This window comes from Podarcis bocagei (assembly GCF_964188305.1).
Source record: "Podarcis bocagei genome assembly, chromosome: 8".
Lineage (NCBI taxonomy): Eukaryota > Metazoa > Chordata > Lepidosauria > Squamata > Lacertidae > Podarcis > Podarcis bocagei.
The window spans coordinates 14336135-14356162 of record NC_138133.1 but is presented as its reverse complement, the minus strand read 5'-3'; the positions used below and the strand labels follow the sequence as shown (position 1 = coordinate 14356162).

Below are 20028 nucleotides of genomic sequence, written 5' to 3'. Positions count from 1 at the left end.
TAATAATAATAATAATAATAATAATAATAATAATAATATATTATTATTATTATATCCACGTACCTACGGGACCGCCTCTCCTGGTATGCCCCGCAGAGGACCTTAAGGTCCACAAATGACAACATTTTGGAGGTCCCAGGTCGCAAGGTGGTTAGATTAGTCTCAACTAGGGCCAGGGCCTTTTCAGTATTGGCCCCGACCTGGTGGAACGCTCTGTCACAAGAGACTAGGGCCCTGCCGGACTTGACATCTTTCCACAGGGCCTGCAAGACAGAGCTGTTTGGTTTGGACTCAGTCTGACCCTTATGTTTCCCTCCCCTTATGGTTTTGATCTATGGGCTACTTTTAAAATGAGGCTGCATTTTAAAATTGCATTTTAACCTGTATTTTAAATTGGTTTTTTTCCTTTTCCTATTATGTTTTTACTGTAATTTAACTGGTGTTAGCCACTCTGAGCCCGGCTCTGGCCGGGGAGGGCGGGGTATAAATAAATTAATAATAATAATAATAATAATAATAATAATAATAATAATAATAATAATAATAATACCTTGCCAATCTGGCTGAGCCTCCCTAGCCAATCTGGGCGGCTCCCAATCGAATATCAAAAACACAATACAGCATTAAACATTTAAAACTTCCCTGAACACTTGAAAGCAGTCAAAAAATGTTAATTAGCCATGATGACGATGATGGGATGTGGCGTAGTGTAATGTCTGAATATTATGGCCAGAATACAACACAGTTATGAATGCTTCAACACACCTCTCAGGGATTTTTTTTATGGTGCAGTTGGACACAAATTGCGCCGCTGATGGGGAAAGCTGATGAAAAAGCGGGGGGGGGGGGGACGGGGGACTAGACATGTCAGGCATATTAAGCACTGAAATAACAGGCAATATCAGGAACAGTATGCACACCAATTATATTACGGTAGAATATGTGCAGTTCCCATACTTATACTGCCCAGTCATATTAAAATACCTCCTAATTTTGGGCCAGAATCTCTCCTATTTTGCCTTCAGGCAGCTAACGCTTCATCACCTCCTTGGAAATACCCTCAAAGTACCCCTGCTTTTCAGCCCCTGTCCTATTCTGCACTCTATGTTTCTCCTTCTACAGCCAATGCAAACAGCTGGGCTGGAGTCCCACTCAGACAAAGGCAGGCATATTATAATGGATGTAAAGACAGAGGTTTTCCATTTCTATAGAGAGTCGGGCTCTGCTTCTACTTTTGAGCACAACGCTTGCATTTATGAGCCTCTCAACACTATGAGGTTTGGCTGAGAGCATGCAGCCGTGGATCATCATCATCATGGTCTTGGAATTTGGGGATCTGGCAATTTTTAAAAAATTGTTATTTAAAAAATGCTTATTGTAAGAAGTAAGGGACACAGGTGGCACTGTGGTCTAAACCACAGAGCCTAGGGCTTGCTGATTGGAAGGTCGGTGGTTCAAATCCCTGTGACAGGAAGAGCTCCTGTTGTTCGGTCCCAGCTCCTGCCCACCTAGCAGTTTGAAAGCATGCCAGTGCAAGTAGATAAATAGGTACCGCTCCAGGGGAAGGTAAATGGCGTTTCCGTGCGCTGCTCCGGTTCGCCAGAAGCGGCTTAGTCATTCTGGCCACATGACCCGGAAGCTGTCTGCAGACAAACACCGGCTCCCTTGGCCTACAGAGCGAGATGAGCGTGCAACCCCAGAGTCGTCCGTGACTGGACCTAATGGTCAGGGGTACCTTTACCTTTATTGTAAGAAACAAAGTATTATTCCACAATTATTCTACGGATGTCTTTTTATGGATTCTATATCAGCAGGTCTCTCTCTTAGGGATAACTTTACACACCTTTAAGCAGAGCCTCGTGAATGTTCGCCTGACATTTTTACTCTTTAAATCTGCACTAAAAAGCATGTTTGAACCTCGCTTGTACCGCCACTTGTGAATGTGAGTAACGCAGGAAAGAGGCAAAAGGAATAACCAAGTGAAGAGTCTCACAATCCCTCGGGTTTGGAAATTCATTCCCATACAGACAATGAATACTCCTGTTTTACTTTTTTAAAATTTCCATCCTAGTAGAATTGCATGTGAGAATCATTAAGCCTAAAATTACATCTGCCTATTGAGTACTAGCAAAGATGAAAATGGGCAATTTAACACTAATACCAAATAATAAGACTGCTTCTTAAATTGCAGCAAACCCAGTCGGTTGCTTTCCACGAAGAGCTGTCTCAAACCATAAATTAACAACAAAACCCTCTGCTAATATATACCCCCTGCCAGGGATCCTTTTAGTGTTTAGACGCAATAGCTTTAGACTAAAACATGCAGGCCTTAACAATATTGGATGGCATCTACACAAAGACGTGTGTTTACTGGGCTGGCTTAAGTTGTGGGGGAAAACAGGTCTAAACTGAGTCGCATCAATGTTTTAAACTGGCATTTTGCCTTTTTAAGGATCCTGGGAAGTAGGAGAATAGTGCATTTGAGTTCTTGATCTGGCGAACGACTCCACAGATCATTTTTTGTTATGTTTTTAGAACCCCACCAAAATGAATGGGGCTGTAAACTTTTTACTGGCAGCAAGAAAATTAATGGGGGAAGAAAGGGGCAATAATATGGTAGGTGCCTTTTATCTAGAGGCAGAGTTACCATCCTATACCACGCAGTGAGTCCCAGGAAACTTTCTTTTACTCAGAAAAGAATGGGCAGGAATTAGAAACAATGTACAACTCTTAGATTAATACTTTCAATATGAGCTAACTGTGGCTCTCTGGCGTGCTTTAAGAAACGGTACTGTCCAAAACATGAGAATGTGTATATTCTCAAAATCTGAGCTACACATTCCTACGATTATACGGCTGTGTACAAACCATTATTTAAAGTGCATGGGAAACACACACAGTCCTAAAAGAATCTTGGAAATTGTCGTCTGTTAAGTGTCGTGATTTCAGGGAGGAGGAAAAGGATCCCAGTGAGGGGGGGGCAGCTGAGAGCGGGTCACGCAGGAAGAATCTGGGGAGGGGGAAGGAGAGGTTGGTGGACATAGTACTTACAGGGTGACAGAGGATGATGAGGGGACAGGGGCTAGGGCACAGGAAGCCGGCCAGCAGGACCCCTCGCCAGAACCAGAGAGGCCCCCTTGCCCATGAACATGGCAGGTCCTAAGATGTCGGGAACAGTGGACCGGGCACTCCAGGAAGCAGAGGGACTGCAGCCTAGATCACTAGCTGGCCAGGTGAGCAAGGAGGCATGTGATTCATCAGCTGGGGCAAGCTGAGAGCAGGTGAGGGTCCCAGGACACATCAAGCCCAGATGCTGCAATCAGCAGACACTATAGGGTTGCCATAGTCCCAGAAGTGAAAATCCAGACAAGGTTGTTGACCTTTTTAACCTTTTAAAAAACCATTTATTTGGTTTTTCAACTTGCCTCAAGTTGAAAAATCAAACATAAATCATAAAAACAAGATTCCAAGGAATCTCCTATTAATAATCTCCTATTATTAATCCTTTCCTCCCGCATCTTTTATGATGCTCCAAATACTTTGTCCAGAATTCAAACTTAAACTGCAAGGGATATTCCAATCCTACTAACGAGTTTAGCTGTTTGCAATGTCTGAAGATAAATTATATATTTTCCCCATTCCTTATTAAAATTTTGGTCTTCCTGATTTCTGACTCTTCCGGTCATTTTAGCCATATCAGCGTAGTCCACTAATTTCATTTGCCATTTTTCTCTGGTTGACCTTTTTTTGGAGGGGGGTCAAAGTTGTTGAACATCTCCCCCAAAACATAAGTGTTTGGGCTTCTTTTGGATTTTTATAGCATTTTTCTTTAAAAAAAATAATGGCCAAGTTGCCATAAGTTTGGGCTTCCCAGTCATTTTGCCGATTTGGCAAAATTCTGCCCAGACGCCATTTTGACAGCCCAACTCCTGGATGGGAAAACCCGACCATATGGCAGTCCTAGTGTAAGAAGGCAGCAAAGCTGAGGTGCTGCGTCTCGCCAACTGCCCATGTTGAAGGACCTCACCTGGGATTCTCCTTGGACCTTCATGGGTTTCTGCTTCAAGACTGACTCCGGACCGTACCCTGACTGCTGAACTCCTATCTTGGCTTACCTGGGCTGACCCCGGACTGTGTTTCCTTATTTTTGGACTTGGCTTGTGTGGATTGGCTTCTGGACTTGGAACTTTTGTCTCGGCACGCTGTCTGTCTGCTAGGTAGGCCAGGGGATCAGGACATTAAGGTAGGGTTACCAGACGTCCCAGGTTCCTGGGGACAGTCCCCAGATTTGCAAATCTGTCCCCAGGAAACATGGCAGTGGCAGCCTCAGCAGCCTGGAGCCAGCCTGGTAGCGCAGTTGGCTCTGGCTGGCTTCAGGAGCTGCTCGCTGCTGTCGCCACTGCTGAAGGTGAACCAGGGACGTCCTGTGGGACAGATCTCCTGCCCCCTTCCCCCTTTGTTTTGACAGATCGGGGGAGGCTCAAGAGTTGCGGGCGGATGGCCGTTGCCCAGGAGGGGTGCAAGGCACACAGTTTCTCTGCCAGGCAAGGTGCAAAGCCCTTCTTTCACACAGTGCGAAACATAAATGCGCAGAGTTTTTTAAAAACTGGGCAACGGCCGCCTGCCTGCGGCTCCCGAGCCTCCCCCAATCTGTCAAAACAAAGGGGGAAAGGGGTAGGAGATCAGGGAAGCCTTGGGAGTCATGGGCAGGCAGCGTGCCGTTGCCCAGTTTTTTAAAAACTGCATATTTATGTTTCACAGGGTGCGAAAGAGGGGCTTTGCACCTTTATACAATATGCATGTGTGCTTGGGCCCAGGGTCTTTTGCCTCACCATCCCCACTACTGACTCCCTGTTGCTACTCAGCTTCAAAAAAAAAAAAAAAAGGCCCCCAGATTCATTGAAAAAAATCTGGTAACCATACATTAAGGGTGCTAAGAATTGTAGCTCTGTTAGGGGTAGACTACAGTTCCCAGAATTCTTTGTGGGAGCGCATGCTTTAAATGTATGGTGTGTACATAGTGTCTGAATAACAAATCCATGCTTCAAATGCTATTTGATTCAACTCGGGGGCAAGGGGAAGGCGGTAGGAAGCATCTCCTAGAGATCAATGTTCATAGCAGAAGCATATTTAGCTATTAGCTACACTACAGCCTAGAGCAGTGTTTCCCAACCGGTGTTCCGCGGCACACTACTGTGCCGTGAGACATCGGCTGGTGTGCCGTGGGAGGGAGGCGGGCGAGAGGCGGCGGCGGCGAGGATCCGGCGGGGGTGGGGGGAGCGGGGGCCGTCGCGCGCAACCAAACTCACTTGGCGCGCTGCCGGCTTGTCCTCCTTCAACCCGGGTCGGGCCAGGCCTGCTCACGTCCCCGGGTCCCCTAGCAGCAGCAGCAGCAGCAGCCATAACAACAACAATGATCTCAAGCCCCGCCGCCGCCCCCTCCTCCGCCCGCTATCGCAGCCGCCGCCGCCTCAGCTGCCGCCGCCCCTCAGTCCCTCGCTCTGCTGCCTCCTCCCACCCCGGCAAGGGGGAGGGAAAAAACTCACTTTTGTGCGTCCCTCCCGGCGTGACGCTGCGCGCTGACGTCACGGGGCGGGGCTTTAATGGTGGTGTGCCGCGAGATTTTTTTCCGATAAACAGGTGTGCCGTTGCCCCAAAACGTTTGGGAAACACTGGCCTAGAGGGTACGTCAGGTGTTCATCTTGGTGGCTGCCAAATGATTCACATCCATTTATATATCATTCACTTAACAGCTTTCTCCTCACTTAAAGATAATCTGGTTTATCTTGCAAGAACAATTTTGTGCTCGTTCAGTTCGAAGAGACGTACAGCTGTGTCTACATAAATCTGACAGCTGTTGCCCGCAATCAGGTTGCTTCAGTAGTTTCCTAATGACTTCATATAAATTGAGCCCTGTTAAAATGTGCATGTAGATTATCTTCTGTGGATTATCTTGCTGTTGAGCCCATGCAGAGCACCTTGATCCTCAGCTATAGGCACAGCCAACACCACCTTGCCTGCAATCAGAGGAGCAGGGTTTTTATAGATAGATAGATAGATAGATAGATAGATAGATAGATGATAGATAGATAGATAGATAGATAGATAGATAGATGATAGATAGATAGATAAATTTATTGTCATTGTCCGTATATACACAGTATACACAACAACGAAAATCAAACACCCACCCAAAGACCGGGTTCACATATACATTTGCATGTATCTCCGACACTCTCATCCTATTCAAACATAATCTATAAAAACATAAAATCCAGAATATAACATAACCTATTAGGCATAGCATAACCTAAAACCTAAAACATAACCTAAAACCTATCTCATTCCTTCCTACTCTCTGCTTGCTAAACCTTGCAGCTGGCCCTGAGATCATTATTTAGTGCAGTCAGAGCTCTTGGATAGAAACTATTCAGAAGGCGTGTGGTTCGTGTTTTCATTGTCCTATATCTTCTGCCCGAAGGCAATAGTTCAAAGAAGTTGTGAGCAGGGTGGGTGGGATCTCTCAGGATATTATATGACTTCTTCAAAATGCGAGACGTGAAGATCTCATCCAGGGTTGGTAGTCGGAGCCCAATAACATTCTGGGCAATTTTAATTGTTCTCTGTAAAGCTTTTTTATCCGTTTCAGAGCTGCTCCCATACCACGATAATATACTATAGGTTAAGACACTCTCAATGGTACTATGATAATAGGACAGAAGTAGGTGCTGGGATAGATTCAGTCCCCTGAGCATTCTCAGGAAATACAACCTCCCCTGCACCTTCCTCACAACCATATTAATATTTGCAGTCCATGAGAGGTCCTCCGAGATATAAATGCCCAGGTATTTAAAACTACCAACCCTCTCCACTTCCTCGCCATTTATGTGCAATGGTAAAAATACACTTTTCTTTCTCCTAAAGTCAATTATGAGTTCTTTGGTTTTTTTGGTGTTAAGCATGAGATTATTTTCTTCACACCATTGAATTAACCCCTGTACTTCTTTCCTATAAGCAGTCTCATCGTTCTCACTGATGAGCCCCACCACTGTTGTATCATCCGCAAATTTGATGATTGTGTTGGACTTATACAGTGGGGTGCAATCAGATGTGTACAGAGAATAGAGAAAGGGACTTAGCACACATCCCTGGGGGACTCCTGTGCTTAATACTAGAGTAGAAGAATAGTAAGGTCCCAATCTCACTGTCTGCGGCCTATCAGTCAGGAAATTCCTTACCCACAGACAGATCTTCTGATGTATACCGAAATTGGTCATTTTAAGAAATAACCTGTCTGGCAGAATTGTATTGAAGGCAGAACTGTAGTCCACAAACAACAGCCTTGCGTAGGTTCCCTGTTGTTTCTGGGGTTTGAGATTGTCCTCTTGGCTCTTTTGGGGAAAGAGGGGTGAACCTGAAGCTCTGGCCTCTACTGAGAAGGCAGGCATCCAAAACAGGTTTAGGGGGGGAAATGGAGTGGATTCTAGCTGGTATCCTGTACCCCAGGGAGAAAGTTACAGATAGGTAGCCGTGTTGGTCTGCCATAGTCAAAATAAAAAAATTCCTTCCAGTAGCACCTTAAAGACCAACTAAGTTAGTTCTTGGTATGAGCTTTCGTGTGCATGCACACTTCTTCAGATACACTGAAACAGAAGTTGCCAGATCCTTCTAAACATTGGATTCTTATCTCATTATACATGACTAAGCCATTTTTCACCTTCTCACCCCTTGCCTTTTCCTGTAAGACCTATTGCAGTCGTTAAGAGTCGTCAACAGACTCATCTCAGCTATCTGCCAATCTCCCATTCCCACCACCCTTCTGAGTAATACCCCTCCCCACCTTCTCACTATATAGAAGGATCTGGCAACTTCTGTTTCAGTGTATCTGAAGAAGTGTGCATGCACACGAAAGCTCATACCAAGAACTAACTTAGTTGGTCTTTAAGGTGCTACTGGAAGGAATTTTTTTTATTTTGCCCAGGGAGAAAGACATCCCTGACCAGTGGCCATGCTGGCTAGAGCTCATGGTAACCTCAGTCCAATAACATCTGGAGTGCTATGGGTTCCCCACCCCTGCTATACCCACAAGTCAGATTTACTTTTCAGTAGACATGTACGGGTGTTAGGGAAAAGATAGTCTTCTTCTTCTTCTTTGGTGATCACTCGTAGCCAAGTAAGATTGTCTTCCATAAACACGGTTCTAACAGTGAGTCCATAAGTGACTGTGGAGGCCAATTCTGGATACACACGTCCTTCCACAGTGGGGACATAGTTTTCTGGGTGGGAGTTGATCGTGGTGAGGGTTTGCCAAGTGTGCCTTCATCTTAGCACGTTTCTCCCTTTTGTCCTGAGTTTGAGTGTCTTCAAAGCCCATGACACCTTTGGTAAACGCTGTTCTCCAATCGGAGTGCTTGCAGGCCAGTGTTTTCCAGTGGTTGGTGTTTATACTACATTTTTTTAGATTTGCCTTGAGAGAGTCTTTAAACCTCTTTTGTTGACTGACAGCATTACACTTTCCATTTTTAAGTTCAGAGTACAAATAAAAAAATTCCTTCCAGTAGCACCTTAAAGACCAACTAAGTTAGTTCTTGGTATGAGCTTTCGTGTGCATGCACACTTCTTCAGATACACTGAAACAGTGTATCTGAAGAACAGTGTATCTGTTTCAGTGTATCTGAAGAAGTGTGCATGCACACGAAAGCTCATACCAAGAACTAACTTAGTTGGTCTTTAAGGTGCTACTGGAAGGAATTTTTTTATTTTGACTATGGCAGACCAACACGGCTACCTATCTACTACTAAGTTCAGAGTAGAGTAGTTGCTTTCGAAGACGATGACACAACATGACCAATCCAACAAAGTTGATGTTGAAGAAGAGGAGGAGGAGGAGGTGAAGGAGGAGTTTGGATTTGATATCCCACTTTATCACTACCCTAAGGAGTCTCAAAGCGGCTAACAATCTCCTTTCCCGTCCTCCCCCACAACAAACACTCTGTGAGGTAAGTGAGGCTGAGAGACTTCAGAGAAGTGTGACTAGCCCAAGGTCACCCAGCAACTGCATGTGGAGGAGTGGGGAAGTGAACCCGATTCACCAGATTACGAGTCCACTGCTCTTAACCACTACACCATACTGGCTCTCACTTTTTTTTTTTAGTAATCAACACTTAATTTATAAGATTTTACATGAAGAATCATCGCTTTGACACTGGTGAACGTTGCATTAGTTCGCCTGTTTTGCCAAGTGATGTGTAAAAATTTTTGGAGACACCGTTGATGGAATCTTTTGAGGAGAGATAGTTCCTCTGGTGGGGGACATGTCATGTTCCTTCCGGGGTCGTTTGTCCACAGTTGGTTCTTCACCCTGCACTCAGTTCTCACCTGTGGCTCCCAGATAAGCTGTCATCATGCGACAGCAGCCACACCCTGGGAATGGCTCCAACCTGCCAGTTAAACCAGATGAGCATAGCTGATGGGTCTCAAGCAAACCTGTAGTGAATAAGGGACTTCCCTTGCCTGCAAAAACTGGCTCTGGTGGATTGCGCGGATGAGACTAATAGTGGGTCCAACGGTGAAGAAGGTGGTTTCTGCATGTGCCGTAGAGAGAAGTGAGAGGCAGATGAGGCTCACCAACTTGCAAAGGTCTTCTATCAAGGAGAAGGAAAACTCTGACCCTAAACCTCCACTGCCTTGCAAGAATATCTTCAGGAGAAGGAAAGGCTAAGGAGTAAATCCACACAAATCAAGAGTCCCGAAGACAGTTGGATAGCGCCTTGTACTCCTCCTTCCGGCAACTCCTGCACAAACTGGTGCCAGATGTATTGCATGGCTTTCCTTTGCAGCACATCAGTGAGGCCAAGAGGGAGGTCTTGTCAGTATACCTAAAGGAGTGTCTCCACCCCCATCGTTCTGCCTGGACACTGAGGTCCAGCGCTGAGGGCCTTCTGGCTGTTCCCTCACTCTGAGAAGTGAGGTTACAGGCAACTAGGCAGAGGGCCTTCTCAGTAGTGGCACCCGCCCTGTGGAACGCCCTCCCATCAGATGTCAAAGAAATTAACAACTATCTGACTTTTAGAAGACATCTGAAGGCAGCCCTGTTTAGGGAAGTTTTTAATGTTTGATGTTTTATTGTGTTTTTAATATTCTGTTGGGAGCCGGGCAGGGTGGCTGGGGAAACCCAGCCAGATGGGTGGGGTATAACTATGGTGGTGGTGATGATGTCTCTGTTTCTGATGGCTGGACCACCTGGAACAGTGCAGGCAGCTGATCCATCTTAGCCAGGAACACAGCAATGCAGGTTGCAGTAAACAATGGATTGTTTGGGTCCCTTTCCTGCTTCTCAATTTCTATACCTGCAAACCATTTTTTAGAGAGCATGCCTGAGGCCGTAATTGAACTGCAGAGAGCATCGTCCCCAGCCAAGATGGGGGATGTTCTGTCCAAAGCTAGTCTGACTGGCAACAACATCACAGGAGCACGTCGGTACGAGAATGAATCACCATTGCATATTAGCAGGGTATTCTACGACTATTCATACTCAGTTCCCAGTGCAAACATGCATTAGGAAGAGACCATGTGTCAAATGTTATGCTTCCTCCCATTCCATGTCTTTAAGTTACAGTCATGTTGAATTTTATAGCCTTATCTAGATTTATCGTGGTTAACTCTGCCTTTATAACGTACCATAAAACTGAGCAGATATTGCCACTGTAAAATGTAACGCTGAATTTTAAGCCAACACAAACACATAGCTAAGAGCTTTTCAAAATGTGACACACTTGTCTCCTATAAACCTCCCCACCACATTTTGAAATACCTCAAAGCCCAACTGAGTTCCATGTTTGAAAAGCAAAGGGTGTGTTGAAATATAGTCATGGGGCTTTTGTACAATTATGGAACTTCCCTAACTAAGAATCCCTTAGGGATTGCTAGAAAACTCCCTCTCTCCATTTTATATATATATATATATATATATATATATATATATATATATATATATATATGTTTTGGTGTCTTCGGGTGTCTTCCCGTGTAAGAGTTGGGGTGTCTAGGCGACGTTTCGACGAGGTCTCACTCGTCATCTTCAGGCTGGTGCTTTCGGCTTCTTGTTACTAGAACAGAGCAGGATCTCCTGCTCTGTTCTAGTAACAAGAAGCCGAAAGCACCAGCCTGAAGATGACGAGTGAGACCTCGTCGAAACGTCGCCTAGACACCCCAACTCTTACACGGGAAGACACCCGAAGACACCAAAACCTACATTCCTGTACCCGTGAAAATCTACGAAAGCATATATATATATATATATATATTTCTTCATTACACTTTTGAATTGTATAATTCACAAAGCATAAGGAATGTGCTCTGAATTCCCATAACAGTGCTCACAGGGATCAGACAGGAGCCCTGGAGTGTTTTGAAATAAAACTGTTTTTGAACTCAAACTCCAGAACTGCACATGAAGCTTTCTTTTCAGTCAAATCTATTTAACCTAGTACTCTGCGACTAGCAGGGAAGATCTTGAAGCCTCTCTCACAGTCAAAGGTCCTTCGCAGCCCTGCTAATAGGGATGGAAGAATCTCTCCACTACTGTTCTTTTGGCCTCTAATTTTCTCAATGTTGACTTCTCTCCACATATTGTAGCAGTCTGCAATTTTATTCTTTCTCAATCATCATGAAAATTCATCAGCATGATGAATTTTAATAAACATTTAAGTGTATGTATGTGGCTTGGGATAGATGTTTAATCTGTTAGTGAAAAATCACAATAATAAAATTAACTCCACCTGCAGAAAGAAGCTGTGCTCTTTCCATCCTGATATGGTGGTGGTTTTGCCAGCATTTCCCTTCTATTAGGACTAATGCTTTAACACCAACTTCACTAGCTGAAAATATAAGTATTGCATTGCACCAGAAAATCACTGCAACTGTTTGCCTTTTGCCATTTCTGATATATTTTTAAAAGTTTATCCTTCAGCACCAACCAGCCTCTTTCTTGTTTCATCTACAACTGCAGAGAATAAGGTTTGAACTTTGGAAAGGGAAAGACATTTGCAGGTTGGGGTGCTTCTCTGGAAATCTGATGTGAGGCAATGGATTTTGTTGGTATTACAAGTATGCTCACAGCTGTCCATGGAGGCGCAGGTCAATTCTGTGTCCAGGGCAGCTGTGTACCAGCTCCATCTGGTACACAGGCTGAGACCCTACCTGCCTGCAGCCTGTCTCGCCAGAGTGGTGCATGCTCTGGTTATCTCCCGCTTGGCTACTGCAATGCACTCTACGAAGGGCTACCTTCGATGGTGACCCGGAAACTACAACTAATCCAGAATATGGCAGCTAGACTGGTGACTGGGAGTCGCTGCTGAGACCATATAACACCAGTCCTGAAAGACCTACAGTGGCTCCCAGTACGTTTTCCAGCACAATTCAAAGTGTTGGTGCTGACCTTGAAAGCCCTAAACGGCCTTGGGCCAGTATACCTGAAGGAGCGTCTCCACCCCCATCATTCAGGTCGGACAATGAGGTCTAGGACCGTGGGCCTTCTGCTGGTTCCCTCACTGCAAGAAGTGAAGTTACAGGGATCTAGGCAGAGGGCCTTCTTGGTAGTGACGCTGCCCTGCAATGCTATTCACAGCTAGCTGAGAGTAAACCACATTGAACTCAAGACAGAGGGCCTTCTCAGTAGTGGTGCCACCCTGTGGAACACCCTCCCATCAGATACCAAGGAAATAAACAACCATCTGACTTTTAGAAGACATCTGAAGGCAGCCCTGTTTAGGGAAGTTTTTATTGTTTGATGTTTTATCATGTTTTTAATATTCTGCTTGGAGCCACCCAGAGTGGCTGAGAAGGCCCAGCCAGATGGGCAGGGTATAAATAAATAAATGATGATGATGATGATGATGGTGGTGGTGGTGGTGGTGATGATGATGAAGCTGCTTGCATCCATCTATTGTCTGCTTGTATACAGTATTTGCAAATAAACCCAAATATTACACAATGCTACTATTTTCCGGTGGCCTACTTTCTTTATGAACCCCACCAGAAGAAGGACCAGAGTCTAGCAGCTGGCCACTCCATTTTAAATTGCCCCCTTCCCTGCCTTTACAGCGATGCAACCCACATTTTAAGACGCAGGTCATGCTACTGTCATGTCTAGCTAAGCCCTGAAATACCCGTTTAGCCTTTAATTCAATAACATGCTGATTAGATTAACTTTGAACTGGCTTGCTGCTTTTTGATAAACTCCGATAAACACAGAGCTCTCCTTCCTTTCACTCCTCGGGCTGCTCATCTGCCTCCAGGCTTTTTGGGCCTCATTTTGCATTCCAGGCAGCAGAATTTGAAGCACAGATTCATATGTGTAATAAGCCGAGGAAAGGTTATCAGTGAATTGAAGACCTTGCAGAAATGAATGTGCATATAAATAACGACAATTTGGTAAGAAAAGGAAAAGAGACGGTTTTAGTACTGCATAACACATACAGAGCAAAGCTGATGTGTTTGAAGGAGTGCATAAAATCTCACTACCACCAACCACTCATTCTAATTTTTTTAAAGTCCTTTTGTTCCATGCACATGTTTTGTTTAAATTAGCACCATCTGGAAGACATCTGCAATTAAAATCTCCCCTTTCTTGATTCATGTAAGAAGCCAGACATATTGTCTATGGTTCCTAACAAAATAGTTTGTTACCTCTTTAAGCGCAGAGCCCTGCCCAAGGGAGATGTCCACACTACAGCAAGATTGAGAAATAAAAGTCCAATTGTAATTCTGGACTAAATCCACTGCTGCCTAATTTTAGCAATGAGAATAACAGAGGGCTGGAATTCAAATTGCAAGCCGAAGAATGAACAAGCTTTAAGGCGGCTAAACAGATGCAGTTTGAAAAATGAAAAGACTTTAGTGCCTTCCATCACACCAAGTAATAACAAATTAGGCCTATCTGTGTTTTGTACTCTTGTGGCAGAACAGGATATATGTTTCCATTTCCACCCGCTGAGGGAAATTCCAGGCTGAGGTCCCAAGTTACTAGAACTCAGTGAGGAGATATCTCATGACACTTCTCGCCTTACAAATCAACTACCTACATTTTCTACTAGCACCACTAGGAGGCAGGAACAAGCCTCTAATTAAGCTCTCCTAATAATTTAGCCACCCCTCTTTTTCAGGCTCATCTGCACTGCACCTGAAAATCCACATTTTCTGTTTTGGATCTGGCTTGTGGGTTCACAGGTCCCACTTTGTAAATAAACAGCAAAAGTTTCGAAACCTGGAGTTAAGGCTTCAAGAACCTTATGTGTTGCAGTCTTCGGTGGATCTAAACACAGGGGGGGGGGGAACCACGCTATAAATAAATCAGAAATTAGATCATTGTAGGGAAATTTTTAATGTTTGATGGATTACTGTATTTTAATATTTTGTTGGAAGCCACCCAGAGTGTTGGAAGCCCAGCCAGATGGGCAGGGTATTATTATTATTATTATTATTATTATTATTATTATTATTATTATTATTATTATTATTATTATCAAAAGAAAAAAATCTATGGAAAACTGCATTTTAAAATTTCCTGCTCTCTGGTGCCACCTGGTGTTACATGTTTATAGCGCATTCAAATTGCTGTTTCTTTACTAATGTAGCTGAGTCCTTTATCTTGGCATGTCTACGCTCCTTTCACCCTTGGACCTTTGTCTCCTTCCACCCAGAAATAAACAGACTGGTTTTATGCATTGGGTTCCCAAACCTCATGGGGCTTCACACAGTGGAAACAGGCGTTTGTGAACCCTGTTGGCTTCCTTCTCTCCCTTGTGTAGAATTCTCTCCATCCATTCTCTCATTCCTGTGGGGAAGTGTTTCATTCCACAGAATATATTTCTGTAAAGCGTGTTCTCCTTCATGGAGAGCACGTGTTGCGGTGGGGGCCACCAGGACACTCCAAAGTTGTGGGGCAGGCTAATTGACCGTTGGCCACTGATGTGATTGGAATTCCCTTGTCATTGGGAAGACGTTAATGTTGCCATTTGTTGATTGACAGCCAGAAATGCTAAAACTCCTTGCACAAGGCTAAGGCTTCCTCTTTTCGCCCGTGCATCGGTTTGCCCGTCCCCCCTCCCTAGAATTAGGGTTGTTCACTTTGACCTTGCTATGCCTGTCATGGGGTCGCCTGCTCTTGGGGCAGGGGCCCGGTAGGAATTTTGTCCATGTGGCTGATTGGCTGGGGCCATTTGGTTTCTGCCTACTGCGTAGCAAATCGTCACAACTTGTAAGGTTGCGGTTAGGCATTGGTTCTATGGTTTGGTTGGTTGAGGGGCATGGATTGGCTGTGCCTGCCCCTCTAATGCTGCTGCTGCAAGGGATTCCGTTAAAGGAATTGGGGGCTAACTATTGCTTGTCCACCCTGTCAAGGGGGCTCGGGCCACTGCAAGAGCTCCTGGTTGCATTTGGGGTGGGCTGAGGGCAGGTTCCCTGCTCCGTCGCTACCCCCAAGTGTATTCCCCTTTTCTGACTTTCGCATGCGTGCGGAATGTCAGACTGTCCCCCACGGTGGGGGCAGCTAGTCGCAACCAATGCCTAAGCAACCACTCACATATTTGTATTTTAATAAAGTTGTGGCCAAAATTATGCCAAAAACCTTAAACAAAAATATTGGTGTGATGTGTGAGTTATTGGGGTGGCCCTGGGGACCTCAACACGCAAAGTGTTTCATTCCACAGAATATATTTCTGTAAATATATAAAAGGCTGTGCTATGGATAATGGTGGCAAAAGTTAAGGGGGAGGGAAACCCCTCAATATCAGGCTCTCTTGTTAAATTTAATTCTAACCACTGATTACCCAAGGTACCCCTGCCCGTACGGGCCAGTCTTGCCAGACTCTAGGGTTGTGTGCCCATCTCACTCAAGAGGCCGGGGGCCAGCGCTGTCCGAAGACACTTCCGGGTCACGTGGCCAGCGTGACATCGCTGCTCTGGCGAACCAGAGCCGCACACGGAAACGCTGTTTACCTTCCCGCTTGTAAGCGGTCCCTATTTATCTACTTGCACCCGGGGGTGCTTTCAAACTGCTAGGTTGGCAGGCGCTGGGACCGAACGACGGGAGCGCACCCCGCCGCAGGGATTCGAACCGCCGACCTTTCGATCGGCAAGCCCTAGGCGCTGAGGCTTTTACCCACAGCGCCACCTGCGTCCCCCCACTGATTACCCACTAAAGCCTAAAAGATTAGCCAATGTCAGCTGCTAGCATAATGATCTCTGTGACCTCGCTATGACTTCAGGAGGTAGAGGCATCAGTTCAGATTTACGTCAAGTTGTAAAGTGGACAGGATTACGGCCTTCTATTAACATTGTGAAGAAATTAACTTTTAATTGAGGCAAGTTAGGAGTCTAGACTGACTGAGCAGCGCACCCTTGGCCCTTGGAAATGGACTTTTAATCAGCAATTTCCTCCAGCGCCAAATCGGTGCTGGTGTTTACGATGCAGGGGAAGCCCAGCTCATGATAGAGCGGAGCAGGCAGGCAGGCAGGCAAGGGGTTGGGAAAGGAAAAGGTAACGCTTAGAAATAGCGTTTACTTCCATGGATGGAAATTGTTCCAACTGAAAAGCCATTAAAAACTTTTGTAAGGTAAGCAGGGCTGTGCCAGCAGGTTGTTACCGTCTTTTTTGCTCTATAAGACTCACTTTTTCCCTCCTAAAAAGTAAGGGGAAATGTGTGTGCATCTTATGGAGCAAATGCAGACTGCACAGCTATCCCAGAAGCCAGAACAGCAAGAGGGATTGTTGCTTTCATTGTGCAGTGATCCCTCTTGCTGTTCTGGCTTCTGAGATTCAGAATATTTTTTTTCTTGTTTTCCTCCTCTAAAAACTAGGTGCGTCTTGTGGTCTGGTGCGTCTTATAGAGCGAAAAATACGGTATGTTATGGGTAGCAAAAGAAACCCCCCAACAACCTGCCAATCAAGGTTCACGAGCAAAAAAGGAGTTGCTTTGCACAAAACAGCCTGGCGTCACAACATGCCGGCGAAAACGTTCCTCATTGACCAGGCCTTTGGCCGATTAATATTCTACAGCCTTTTAAATGTGTCTGTAGGAAGGAGAGGGTTATTGTTTTGCTGTTTTGTTTTTAACTATTTACTTGCTTTTATCTTGTATCGAATTCTGTGAACCGCCCTGAGATGTTATGACAAAGGGTGGTGTTATGTACTGAGTTGAATAGGATCCAAAATGCAGCAGTCTGATTGGACCCAGAACAATAGGATCCAAAATGCAGCAGTCTGATTGGTCCTAGAACAATAGGATTCTGAATGCAGCAGTCTGATTGGTCCTAGAACAATAGGATTCCGAATGCAGCAGTCTGATTGGTCCTAGAACAATGGAGCAGTATGATTGGTCTGCAGGAGCCACCCAATCCAGCTCCAGATGGAAGTGAATCCACAACCTGATTGGCCTACAGGAGAATTCCAGAGTTAGCCAATCATGTGCAGCCCATTGTGTAAATAATGTATATAAAGCAGATACTTTGAGGGGACTTTCATTCCTCCTCACCACTATGAGCTGAATAAAAAGCATGAAATCCACTCTCGACTGAGTATATTTCAGGTGATATAGAAATCAAACAAATAAATAAAATAAACAAATCTGGAAGATTTGAGGTGCCCTCAGTCCTTCCTAAAGCTGCCTTAGACTTCTTATTTCCCATTTCTTGCCTCAGGAATCAGATGAAGACCCTTCATGGGACAGAGTGAGGGAGAAATTTCTGGTACAACAGTGGGATATCAGCTCCACCCAAGGCATAACAGCAACAACCGGGGGAAAGATAGACATAATAGTTTACAAGGACAGGAGAAACGCCACAGACAGAATAATTGCCACACACAGGAAGAACAAAGTTACAGTCTGAGTACCTCACTTGTAGTTTTATAAATCATTCAATGTGTCAACACGAATAGAAGTTATTAATACAGTGGTACCTCAGGTTAAGTACCGTATTTTTTGCACCATAACACTCACTTTTTTCCTCCTAGAAAGTAAGGGGAAATGTCTGTGCATGTTATGGAGTGAATGCCTACAGATGGCGGGGGAATCTGCTGCAGTTGTGAGCAGAGGATCCATGGTTCCCCTTCCTTCCCTCCTCCGTGGCTCGCTTTGAAACAGCAAAGCGGGAGAAGAGCCGCTGAGTGGGGAGGAGAGAGGGACAGAGAGCCTGCTTGCTTTAAAGGAGCAAAGCGGGAGAGGAGAGGAGCCTTCTCCTCTTATACCCCTCTTCTGCATTATTAACAGCATCCTTCTCTACCCACCCTGTGTGTGTTCCTTGTCCCTTGAGTGCTTTTCCTTCCCTCCCCACTTAAAACGTGGTTACAAAGCACAGATCCACATGGATCCTCAGGATTTTTGCACTGGGTCACCCCAAATTCACCATCAGATCACATAGCATGTCCATGGCTACAGCTTGCACCAAAAAAATCACGCACCCACTGTTGCCCGGGGCCACAGTGGTGCAAAAATGTGGTTACAAAGCATGGATCCACAGGGATCCTCAGGATTTTTGCATTGGGCTACCCCAAACTTACCGTCAGATCACATGTCTGTGGCCACAGCATGAACCACAAAAAACATACATCCACTGTTTCGTTTAGAATATATTTTTTTCTTGTTTTCCTCCTCTAAAAACTATATGCGTGTTATGGTCGGGTGCGTGTTATAGAGCGAAAAATACGGTACTTAATTCATTCCGGAGGTCCGTTCTTAAACTGAAACTGTTCTTAACCTGAAGCACCACTTTAGCTAATGGGGCCTCCTGCTGCCACTGCGCCACCGGAGCACGATTTCTGTTCTCATCCTGAAGCAAAGTTCTTAACCTGAAGCACTATTTCTGGGTTAGCGGAATCTTTAACTTGAAGCATATGTAACCTGAAGCATATGTAACCTGAGGTACCACTGTATTGCAGTTGTTGTATAATGGCATTATTGTTAAGTTGTGGGCGAACATATCAGACGACACAGCGATTCTTCAAACAGCTCTTCTTTATTCTGAGGCCGGAACTGAACTGAGCTGAAGGGCTCAGTCAGCCTGCTTATATAGATCTCCAGTACCTTGTTACTGTAACAGTTTTCTAAACTATCCAATCATTGAACGTCACTTTCGATCCTTCATTTGCATACAAACTATCCAATCACTGAACGTCACTTTCGATCCTTCATTTGCATAACTATCTACAGTATCCCCCTGCTGGCCCAGGGTGAGAACTTCAGTACATAACAATTATTATGATGACTGGAATGTAATTGAAATGAATAAGATTTTAGAACGCAGAAACAAAGCAAATCATCAACCATCAATTCTAGCCCACTTTATCCAAATTATATAATTCAGTATTTGAACGATTGGTATTAGTAATTGTATTGTAAATTGGTATTGCTATAATGAAGCATTTATTGGATTGTAATTGATAACTAATATTAAATTATTATCAAAAATAAAAATGGAAGGCCCTTTACATGCCAATACTTGTCTGCATCATCAGTTCCAAGAAGCCCTCCTACATTTCTGTTTCCCCCCAAGCTCCGTGTTATGTTAAAGGTCGTAAAACAATTCCATCTCTATCCCTTAGGCTCTGACCAATGGTCATCTCTTACCTGGTGGTGGACGTTATGACTAGCATTTCCCTCCATGGCTGCGGTTACAGATTATGGCGGCAGACCTCTGTGAATTCAGCCACAACTCGGCAAGTCCTGTTTTCAAAGTGAGCCTAAAGGGCTCTGCAGCCTCCTTTCTGTTTTCTGCTCGTCCTCATGGAGACCAGAACTCTCACATTGTGATGTAAGAGGCAGGGCATGCAATGCTAGACAGAAAAGGCCTTTTTTAAGGGAAAGAATATTCTGCTACCTGCCTAAGGTTTCAGATCTGCAATGAACAATAAGCAAATATTGAGAGTCCCCAATGTTTTTTTTGCCCTGGTGCTTTTTGATGTACCATATTTTCCGCTCCATAAAACAACCTGACCATAAGATGCACCTGGTTTTTAGAGGAGAAAAACAA

At 44.8% G+C, this 20028-nt stretch overlaps 1 protein-coding gene across 1 annotated transcript in view; it reads right to left on the bottom strand.

The window, feature by feature from the left end:
* FBXL7 (F-box and leucine rich repeat protein 7) overlaps window positions 1-19828 on the bottom strand; it is a 218190-nt gene extending 198362 nt beyond the window's left edge. Inside the window, exon 1 of the mRNA XM_081206458.1 lies at window positions 19626-19828. Within this exon, the coding sequence (XP_081062584.1) occupies window positions 19626-19651 (26 nt within the window). The 5' untranslated portion in view covers window positions 19652-19828. The remainder of the gene's footprint in view (window positions 1-19625) is intronic.
* Between the last annotated feature and the right edge of the window lie 200 nt (window positions 19829-20028).